The sequence below is a fragment of the Lissotriton helveticus genome, chromosome 7, assembly GCF_964261635.1.
Source record: "Lissotriton helveticus chromosome 7, aLisHel1.1, whole genome shotgun sequence".
NCBI lineage: Eukaryota > Metazoa > Chordata > Amphibia > Caudata > Salamandridae > Lissotriton > Lissotriton helveticus.
Window position 1 is genome coordinate 1,097,144,457 of NC_136068.1, and position 11,899 is coordinate 1,097,156,355.

General features: G+C 38.8%; 1 protein-coding gene across 1 annotated transcript in view; it reads right to left on the bottom strand.

The window, feature by feature from the left end:
* Positions 1-11,608, bottom strand: part of LOC144770028 (uncharacterized) — a 32,487-nt gene extending 20,879 nt beyond the window's left edge. The window contains exons 1-2 of the mRNA XM_078654231.1: positions 11,503-11,608; positions 10,263-10,392 (exon numbers count right to left, since the gene is read on the bottom strand). Of these exons, the coding sequence (XP_078510357.1) occupies positions 10,263-10,392; positions 11,503-11,599 (227 nt within the window). The 5' untranslated portion in view covers positions 11,600-11,608. The remainder of the gene's footprint in view (positions 1-10,262; positions 10,393-11,502) is intronic.
* Between the last annotated feature and the right edge of the window lie 291 nt (positions 11,609-11,899).

Genomic DNA, 11,899 nt, shown 5'->3' on the forward strand with positions numbered 1-11,899 from the left:
TGTAAGCATCCTTAAGCCGAATGTAACCTCATCACAGGTGACATAATTTGTAGCATTAACAAGAGCTTGCTGCTTATCAGAAAATTAAAAAGCGATATTCTACACAGACAGCAAGTATGGATTTGGAGTTGATCCTGAGCAGTCAGATATGGTCATGGAGGTGCTTTATGACATCTTCGAGAGCTCCCATAAAAAATAGTGCTTACATATTGAATTTAATGAAAGCAATGCAACAGCCAAAGGAAATTGTGGTGGTCAAGTGTGTCACCCATAAGGCTAGCAAGCAGCTAGTTCACCTGGCAAAAATTATGCAGACCAGAAGTCAAAGTACTGTGCATTACAAGATGAGACAGTGGTGCAGGAAAATTAAAAAGATAAGTCAACAATAAGTACCAAACAAAAATTCTGAAAATGTAAATAGTTTCTTTATGAGTTTAATTCAGCTCCTTTGAGTGAGTTGAGAGACTTGCAGGAGAAAGCCACAGATGATGAGAAAAAGAAATGGGAAAGATTGGGTTACAAGAAAAATTATCAAGACCTTTATGTTAATACCGAGAACAAATACAGCCTCCCAGACGTAATACTGTATCCAATAGCAAAATAACAGCAAAAACTAAATCCACGCAGGCAATGATAGCATGATGAGTATATTTAGGAAATAGTGGGAAAATACAAGATTCAGAAATGTACCTGAGGACATAAAATATGTGTTTGGTGTGTCAGAGAAATAATCAAGGAAAAAGGGCCTTAACGGTGATGAACCACAATGGTAAATCAGAAAGCCCATTTCACGACTTCGAGCAGATTTTTTAGAGTTGCCACCATACAATGGCTATAAGTACATCTTGGTCATTGTCTACTTATTCTCGAATTGAAAAACATGAAAAGCCTAATGCCCACTTTCAAAGCTGGATTAAGAGTGAAGAACTGTTGCCATGTAAGAAACAAAAGAATGAGTGACAGCAAGAAGAAGTATTCTCTGATCCCAACAATGAGAAGTTGCAGTTGAAAATGTAAGTCACTCAAACCCCCAGAGGAAGAAAGCAGTTTGCAGTAAATTGTACTTACAAAGCTGATCAAAGTTCAAGTGCAAGTTCAAGCTCTTCAGAGACTAAAGAAGCTCGTACAAAGACTGTTGGTGACACAAGTAACGTTGAAGAAGCTATTCCAAGGAAAATAACTTGTAAGAGGATGTTTTGTGAACCAGAGAAGTTTGAAAGACCATTAGATTCTGATACCAGTGGAAATGAATCACCTGTTGCCAAAAGATCAACAAAGAGAAGAGTTACAAGTCCTTCACCTAAATGGGTATTTCTAGCTACAGTGTCAGAAGAAGAAGAGCCAAAGTTAAAAAGTTCCAATCCAGTGATTCATTGTCAGAAGAAAAACCACTTTGAAATAGTGAAACAAGACTGTTGAGAAAGAATTAGATTAAGAAACAGTTGTAGAATGAGAAAAGAATTAAACACAGAACTGAAATTAACTTTTGAGAACAGAAACAAAGAAGATTATTTAGAATTTTTGTTTTGATTGTTTTACAGAAAAAAGAAGAAATACATTATTGTTTAAAGAAAAATGTTGTTACCATTGGATTTTTGAAGTATCAAGATCATTTTTTGACTCAACTAGAAGATGGAGAATAGCAAATGCTGTAACATTTTAGGGTTAGTGATTATCTTAACAATATGATGCGTCTTAGTGGGACTATTGTTGTGCTTATTGGCTCCGGTGGGATAAGCTTCTGTGAATGTCGAATTAACCACTGTTAGGAATTAATTGAAACATATTAGACTAGAACATAAAGGGAATTTAGTTAGTAGGTTTCAAGGTAAGATCTATACTAAAATTATCAATGAATGTATAAATATTATGAAGATCAAGGGATACACTTTCCTTCCTACGTCTGCTAGTGAGGGCTCAACAAGTTTACAGCTTCCGATCTCATTTGCTCTATCACGCAATGTGCATGTTGATATAGTTAATAATTATGCATTTCTTGTTCCTATCTAACAGATTTCAATGTGTCTTTCGAAGATTTACCTAGACCAGAAGAAAACATAGCTATTAAATATGAAACATTCTTAAGGGTGATGGTACAAAATAAGCATGAAACTAAAATTACTAAGCAGGGTTATGTATGCGCTTTGAACAGTAAAGCCCATCGTTTTATTGGAAAATATAATGAGATGGGAGTAAAGACTGTAAGAATTTGGGAAGAAGAAAAGGTTATAATGGAGCAGATTAAAGAAGAGGAAGAATTTAATTTGTTGATTTTGCATCATAAGTTGATGATGGAGCATGAACGAAAGAGTAAATTATGCATAGTACGGCATAGTCCTTTGAAAGGGGGTGAGGTTGAATATGATAAAGTGAGTGTGAAAGAATTTATGAAGAAAGTGAAAAATATTTGTTAATTAGAGAGCCAATACTGAGAGAAATTCATTATGTTTGTGGGAAAACTGCTCATTTGAATTTGGCACATACCTGGTTGGGGTCTTTTTATTTGCTTTTAGTGTTCCCTAGAGTTCATCATATGAGTGAAATGGATAGTGAAATTGGTATGAGAAGAGTGAAACTCAGTTTTGGACAAGTAGTTTTAGATCTATTACGTGCTATAATTTCTTCTGTAGGCATGGCAATTTATGATGTAAAAATCAGAAATCTCCTTTTTGTACATAAGCTTTCAGTAGATATAGAAAGAACATTGAAGCAGGTAAATGCAAAGATGCTGGCTATTAGGGCTATGGTTATGCAGAATTATTAGCATTTTTATTTATTTATTTATTTTCTCGCAGAATTTGTAAGGTATAAAAGGCCAAGAGGTGTTGTCCATAGATACCAGTTAATAGTAAAGTTATTAATTCCTATATCACTAATATTACTAGCATGTCGCATAAAATTCAATCTTTCAAAGAGCATGTCTTACGGGAAATTATAGATTCCTGGTTTAGTGGAATAAGAAAATGTTTTAGCAAACTTGGTCAAAGGTTAGATAGACTGGGAAAGAGCACTCTACAACTAATCCGAACACTTGTAAAATTTATAATGGTCTGTGCAATTGTCCTGTTCCTTTTCATTAAATGTTCTTAGTGTCTGTTGAAAAAAAGAAGAAAAGAAAAGCAGTAGTTTAAAGAGGAAAAGACCAGAGGAGTATGAGATGGATAACATCAAGGACTGTGTCTACAACCTACTACAAATGACAGACGAGAATTCTAGAAAGAAGTAGAAAGGGATACAGACTGAATGAATTTCAGACTAATAAAGTTATTAATAGGTTTTTAGTGATTGTATAGAATAATCGGAGGGAGGAAACTTTGAAAGCGTTTTTAAAGTCTACATTTTTGTGCAACAAATAATAATGAGTATTAATGATTTTTAGGTAGAATCACGTACACAAAGGATGAATGATAATGATTGCAGTTGAAACAAGTTTAATATGAGGCTTAGAAGTGTGTTTATTAACATGAATTAGATATGCCACATCGATCATAACGAACACAGTTCAACTATTTGCGAGACTATCAGGGCTAGGTATCAATTGGGGGAAATCTTGCATATTCTCCTTTGCCGCTGACACAGCTGCCCCCCTTCTGGTTGTTGATGGCGCATCAGTGACTTGACAGCCGGTCATGTTTCGCTACTTGGGAATAAGGATATATCATACAGATCGGGATATCTTAGATGGCAATCCAACCAGAGCAGTCATGCCTCTGAAGTCACAAATAGAATTCTGGAAAACACTCAGTCTCTCGGTTGCAGGCAGGGTGGCGCTCATAAAGATGGTGATGCTCCCTCGCCTGTTGTACTATTTTACTAACCTCCCACTCTACCTACCAGCGTCCTTTTTTGCTCCTTGGAAGGTACACTGAGAGATCTCATATGGTGCAACACACAATGCAAGGTGGCCCTCGCAAAGCTATATTTGCCCCAGTCGCAGGGAGGGCTAACACTAACGAACATGGAACACTATTATCTGGCATCCCAGATACAATGGGTGGCAGGCTGGGTGGCGGAACTACACCTAGCCGACACAGCGGGTTGTGGTCCCCCATGCATGGTAGATAGACTTTTGAATATTTTCCATCCATACACTGGGCCACACAAATCACTTTCCTTATTGGTACAGGTAGCTCAGAAGTGTTTCCGTCAAGCTTTATACCTCACTAGACACATCACACCTTATGCACCAGCCATCCCGTTGCTGGGTATGCTAAGGGATGGAGGCACGGTCAGAATGGCAGAGCTCACAGCTTGGCATGAGGCAGAGATCTGCACGCTGGGAGACCTTTATACAGATGGTGCTATATGGTCATTTGCTGATTTGACTGGTGAAGAGGGAGTTCCTCCTGGACTCTTCTTAAACCATGCTTCTTGGATAAGCACCCTGGGCACCACCGAGGCAACATCTCACAGGAACCACAAACACATTTATTGATGCAATACATACAATTGATGGGCACGGGACGGCACCTTATTAAATGGTTTGCGGAATCGATTCGTGAATACTTTGTAACTGATTTGGGACCCCTGCGGAACGATGGGAGTTAGACTTGGCCCGACAGTGCACACCTAAAGAATGATGCTAGAGAGCCCCAGACAGATTCCTCGAAATGCCAGGTTTCACCTGATTCAATTTTATAGAGTCCACAGAGCATACTTATCCCCAGACAAAATTAACAGGTATTTTAACAGAGCAGATGCATGCCCTAAGCTACACAACTATTGAAGAGGAGTGATACTCCTTTTGTCCACAAGCACTGACAGGGCACTCCCAAATATGTGGGAAGCCTGCGTCACAGGGATATTTGCCAGGGGAAGATTCCACAGACACCCCAGCACCGACTGACTTGAATCACACGCAGGCTGACATCATAGTCATCATACAGTGTGGTCTGGAGTGGTCCGGAGTGCGCAGTACATGTTAACCACAATAGACTTGAGTGCAGGACCATGTAAAGAGGCCTAACCAATTTAACCTGCAAAAGGGTCACGGTGGTCGCGGCCACGCACTTCCTTCCCCCGCCTTGGCCCAGCCCAATTCCTCCCCACACTATTTGTTGTTATGAGTTTTGGGATTATATATATATAGCTGTTTGATCAATAACCTTGATGATACAGCATAGTTGCAAAGAGTCACTAGCAGCGACCCTATCAAACATGCGCACATGCAGGTGGGCACCTCTCGTATGTATATAAATTGATCTGTTACAGTTATATGCTATCATGATGTGCGAGCTCTGTTTGTTGCAAGACTTAATGCTGTATGGACATAAATGGGCACATATGTTATCTGCCAACATACCAGTGTATCGCCAGAGATAATATGTTTTTGAATGTAACTGATGCTTTTGTAAGTAACATGTAAGCTTGCAATATGCATAATCAATCTTAAAAAACCTAATAAAACAGATCAAACAAAAAAAAATGAATTAGATATGCCACATTTAGGTGAAAACTCAATTTTGGATAAAAAGGATGCTGCTTCTGTCATGCGCTTCTGTGTTTACCCCTCTCCACATCAGGCTCCCATGTGCATCTTCTCTTCACAAAGGCTCTGTATGAGCGAATACAGTTGATGTTATGTTTTTCTCACTCTTATACATATAAGACTTATTCATTAAACTTATAGGGGCAGATTTACAAGCCCTTTGCACCACTTTTGCGTCACTTTTCCCATGTTAAAAGTGGCGCAAAAGTGGTGCAAGGGGCTTGCAAATCTGCCCCATAATGCTCCAGATATGTTGACACACTCACAGTCTTTCTGCTGTAGTTCCGTTGGATAAACGAGTCCTATTCATTTATGTGACCTGATATTAATAAAGTGTTCCATCTTTTGTTCGAACATCTCCAATCACAGTGACATGGAAGATGTTGGGGGCTTTCTTAGAATGTAATAGTGCTAAAGTATAAAGATGCTGACGTTATTCCTTATGATTTGCTAAAGGGTTGATACATGCAATAATGCTATGCTGAATCTGCAGTTTTTGCGGTGTAAACACTGTTTGTAATACCCCTTGTTACTGGGGATGAGTCAGATTTTTCTTGCTGACTTACCTTTTCTATTGGGTATGATGGATGACCCTTTTCTGGTTTTGCTGCTTACTTGAGACTTAGAATAATTTTTGAGTTTTGACTACTCTGTAATAACTTTGAGATCGAGCCTTCGTAGTATTCATTCTGTACTGCTAGATTTTTGTAATGAAATCCTTTAACTTTTCCTTCTGATCTAAAAATCAATTCTTGAATTGCCCAGTTACTTATTTCATGGCAAGGCCCGGAGGCCAATATTATGCATAGTTGCTTTACTGCACTCATACACAACCGCAACAAAGAACACCACCTTAGAATCAGAACACTCTACATTCCAGAACATTCTTGAACATGCATAAATATTCAGCCATCTTCCTTCCTTGTTGCTGCTCATACACACAGATAAGTACTTCCATTGAGTTACTGTATGTATGACAGGGAATATTGAGTGAATTACAGCTTGTAAGGTTTTGCTTGATTATTAAGGATTTGCTTGTTGGTGGATATATATTGTTATTTTATTAAGATTTACATTTTGGGGTATGTTTAAGGAATCAAGTGTGTATGAATGGTGATTTTATACAACTGAATTAAATTGTTTTCGAGGTAAAGTAGCAATTGACTTACATTTTAACAAGGTCAGCGTGAGACAGAGATAAGTCGTGTGACAGTTCTCTGGGGTTGGCGCGCATATCCGCTTGAGACTCAGTTCTTTTGCTTTGAAGCGGTGTTCACGGCAAACGCAGCGCGAGTCAATTGTGGGCAATAGAGAGGCAGGGACGTAGCAGAATGCTGCGCGCCTCGTAAAGAAGGTATCTTTTGACTGTTTGGAGTCGCCATACACACGCAATTAATGTGCATGCCATGGCCATTTTGAAGTTTTGGGAAGTAGTAATAAGAGAATAAGGAGAAAAGGAAGGCAATGCTTTAGGAATTAATAAGGATTTGGAATGTGAAATAACTGGCAGGTGAGGAGAAACTTGTGTCAATGCTTAGGGATACTAAAACATTTTTGAGAAGCTGGAAATAACATTTTGGGAAGAATGACTAAATCTGTAGAGTATCTGGAGCTGGACAAAAAAATGAGGAGTTATGTGAATAAGGCCTTTGGGGATTTATTAGGAGAAACTTATGGATAAGGGAGGAAGATCAGAGGATGTGATGGAGAATGATAGATATTGGTCAGGTGAGGAGATGGATTCAAGGGAAGGAAGTTTGGTGTGGTAGGTCAAGAGAGAGCACAAAAAAGCACAATGAGGTGCAAAAAGCTAAAAATGTAAAAGGTACTACGCGAATAAAGGATAACGCTATATTGGCAAAGAAAATGGGTCACAAATAGGTGGCTTGTGACAGGTGTTCTAATAGTGGAGATGTGGACCAAAGTTGTTCATCAGATTTGTATGATATGGATGAGGAATATATTAAGCCTAAGAGATGTAAGGTTGTATAGGTGTTTAAGAAAAGATAGTTTTTAGATCCCTTGGGAGAAGAAATGTTTGATCGGCTTTTAATACAACATCCACTATCACCACAATGGACCCTGTGAAAAATGTGGCAAGGTATATTGAGTACTGAATAAGGGCGAGAAATGCCTAAGGATACGGAAAGGTCTAAGATCAGAGTGTCCAAGACATACGTTCGAGTTTAAAGTGGTTTATACTCCTGAGTTAGCTTCAAAGATGTTGATGTTTTTAAAAAAAGGTCTATCTATGATCCAAGGAAAGGACTGGATAAAGGACTCAAAGGATGTCACAATAGGCTTTTGGACGTGTTGGTCTCATTGACTAGTGTGTTTGATATATGTGAGAAGGCTTATTTGAATAATATCGGTGTTAATGTTGTGGAAATGTGTCAGTGGATTCAGATGGCAGTTTGTCTATAGGGAAACACAAATGTAGCCCTTTGTATTGAATGACGGAAAAGTATTTTAATTAAAATTGATCCTAAGTTGTCTGATCTGGCCAGCAAGAAATTTGGATCAAATTGTAATGGAATGCTGTTTGGAGAAGAGTTTGTTAGAGATATGTCTAGCTATGCAGTCACATTTAATACAACCCAAAAAGGAAAAAAATATATAAGGAAGGTTTTTGGAAGGTTTTTGGAAGGGCCATGAAAATGCGGTGTCGATTTCTCAGTTGTGGACAAGGAATTACTTGTGTGTTTTTCACACGTGGATATAGACCCTTCAGCTATCAATCAGAAATGCAGAATGTTTATCTGCTTAAACCTTCCACCCATCTATGCCCCCTGTTCCATACCACTCATCATCCTTTAAAGGCATGAAAACCCCTGCTCTCTGGTTGTCAGTGGGTTATAGCAATAGGTGGCTGCTATCCCACCTTTCCCAGGCGCCTCCTCCTCTATTCTACGTTCACATACTTACAAGAAAATGGATGCAGCCCGAGATCAAGAAACACATTCATTGTAAGTGTCTCCACCTTTAAACCTTACCTAGGGTGCTGCTCTTCTGTCGGTACACATTACTGTTTTCCTGTTTTGACTTCACTGGCTTCCTGAACTGTATTATTTTTCCTTTCACAACCTAAATTCGTATCTAAAAGTCTGAACTCTCTGCTGTCAGGCTTGATTACTTTTTGTAATTGTGGAACAGAATGCACTACCATCCCAAAATTCTGATATCAAATGGTAGCTAATAGCTTGCATGATTGGCTAAATGGCAGCTTCCATGACCGCGTCTATTATACTTAAGCGCCCTATCCCTCGCTCCTTTTCACTTCAAATAAATGCTTTGAAGAAGTGAGAAAACCCCCTACTCTGATCTTCAGGAATGGCATCTACACTTCCCAAAAAATGGCATATGAGAGACACCGACTCCCATCCATAGTTCTCCCACGGAGTAGAGTGCTACAAAAGAGATTAAGGGCCATATGTATCATGCAAATTCGCAATCGCAAAGGCCGAAATTCGCAGAATTTCGGCCTTTGCGAATGCGAATTTACTAAATGGAATGTATGAAGAGAAACTGGTGCAAAATAAGGAATTGCAAAATTTGCGATTCCTTATTTTGCAATTGCATTTAAGGAATCGCTATTTGAGAATCGCAAATGGGTATCTTGATACATATGGCCCAATGTGCCTTGTCGGGTTAAAAAGAAAAAAGCTGTATATATATGCAATTACATTGACCAATTGGCTTGTACTCTCCACTAAACCTCCATTGATTTTCACTCATGTCCTTGTATACCTCTTCCCTCTTCAGTGTTTTAGATGTTCTTAATATGTTCTCTAACATTCTGGAAATCCTTGTGAGATTTGTTTATCTGCTCTGTGATGTTGCTTAAACCCGGCCTGAAATATAATTTTCTCTTTACCATATTTTCAGTCTAACCATGACTCTTGGATTTCTATGGCTATTTTAAAAATTAAAACTTACGTATGTACCATACATTGTCCATTTTGTTCTATATTAAAAGTATTTTAGATAAACGTCAATAACTTTACTAACTGTAGCTAAACTAATGATATATACACATATATATATATATATATATATATATATATATATATATATATATATATATACTGTTATTTACACTAACAAAACATGTATACTAAGAATCGAATGTTCCTATCTGCACCTGCACTAAATGAAAAACTATGCTAAAACAACAAGCATGCTAACTTTTAATATTGCAACCCTCATATGTAAATATATTATGTATCTTTATTAAAAGTATAACTTTATTACTTGTGTAACTTTACTGGGTACTAGTTACGATACTGGAGGAAGTATACTAAAATGCAAACACAGTAACTTTGCATTATCTGCGTCTCTGTTCTTTAAATGTAATGTTACAATAATTGGGAAATTGAACTGTGTAACATGTGCTATATGTATTAATTTTAAACTGTGTTGAGTTATTTATGTTTACTACTAGAGAACCTGAGAGACAGTGTGAAGTCGCCATTAAATGCCAATAACCTATTCTACTTCTGTCTGATAGTGTAGTGTCAATTTCCTACACTTTGTTAAGTACCTGTACAGCATGGCCATATTGATTAAGTAGCTTTATTTACACAATATCAACACTAAAAGTCTGTTTTGATGATGTCAGGTGTGGTCTTTGTTCGTGGTAGATGTGCAGAATTCCGGATCAGAGGTAGAATGGGATGTATGAAATCAACAGGGTGTCACAGCGGGCGAGTTGGTCTAAATGGACTGGGACAAAGTCAAATCACATGTCAGGTGAACAGTGTCCAAAGTATCTCACCTTCCATAGTCTGGGAGCACCATATGATGATCATATAAGAGCAGATTTTTGAACTGGGTCATGATTGCGAATTTCCAATTGTCCAGCACCATGGTCAGGTTGGCGCATCCCTTTAAGTTGACTTTCTCCGCTTTAAAAAATAAAAAGAAGCATATTAGTTACTGTACGTTTAGGTTGTTACAATGCAAGATTCGTGTGAACAAGAGGAACACTTCACTCTTCCCAAATCAAGAATTTGTTTTACATGCAAGAACCCATTGCATGTAGAACATAGGTGTAGTCAAAAAGTGAAAGTAGTTACTCATATAAGGCACAGCATATAGAGAGAGGTAGGTTCCAGGAAAATCCAGGCAGTTTATGGCAAGAGCCACTAATGGGTGATTTAAAGCCAGTGACACATACTTAGGCTTCTGGAAGCCGCTCCAGGCTCACCCTGTCTCATGTGTTTTTCATACATCCTGCTGGCAGGATCAGTACCAAGACGTTTGTTGGTCAGCCAAAATAGATTTTACATGCTGGAGAATTTCCATACGCTGATAAGGGCAATTTTCAGACCTTTTTCTTTTAGTAATTTGCAATCACCAATAGGTTGCTCCCTTATGGGGGCTAATACTCGGGCTTTTAGATAAGGTTTATTTTCTCATGCACCCACCACGAGCTCCAGTAAATGTTCCCATCTGCAAGAAACGGAGGACTATGGATGCTCCAACACCGCTGTTTTTAGCTGCACACCTGAACACCCCTATAAGCACGAAGGGCAGGAGGTGCATGGATCCTCATGGAGATGCAGTTTCATGTTTTTCAGGCGAGTGACTGCAGAACATAGAAAATAGCAGAATGCATGGGAGTACCAATGTCAAATATGTCTTTGATATTTAATATGGTTTCATCTGGACATCACTTTTAATTTTCTTTCCGTCCTTATAATCTCCGAGGATTGGGCCTAAGAAATATCTGTCATTCTTTAGAACAGGGCTCCAATCCAAATCACACGTTTAGAACATATCAGGATTCCAGGAGGAGTGCCTGAATGTTATCTGTTGAGTGGGAGGGGGGGAGGGGGGAGGGTGCCCTGTCTGTCAATCCATTGGCATTCTACTCTATCTTTCCAACCTGACATGTGTTGATGGAATTCTGGTCTTGAACAAGTTAATTCAACACAGCAGTCATTACACAACATCTCACTCTGAGACCATGCGAGGCGACTAAGAAGTTGGAGGAGCGCTCACTCCCGTCCTACCGTCTGCTCTGTAGTCCCACTCCGAGGGCTGGCGCGTCTGTTTCACGGCGAGGCTCAGGGCCGCCCCAAGGAGCAGCAGGAACACTGTCCTCTCCATTCGAAGGCTGTACCTGCAAAAAGTGAACGTTTTACAAAACGTTAGCTCATGTGAGAACTCTAATCCTCCATCTGGAGCGCATCTGGACGACATCTGGAACAAGTACAGAACAGGTTCACATGCTCCTCCATGACGCACACACATTCATGCTTCACGGATTACACACTTCCGCCTTTGAGTTGAGTTAAAAAAAAGATGTGCTTGAGAAATATAAGAGATAGGGTGAGAGAATCCAGACTGCTCACAAGGAACCTATTCTTTTTTTTCTTAAAAAGATATTTCTTCTAATTACTACAATAT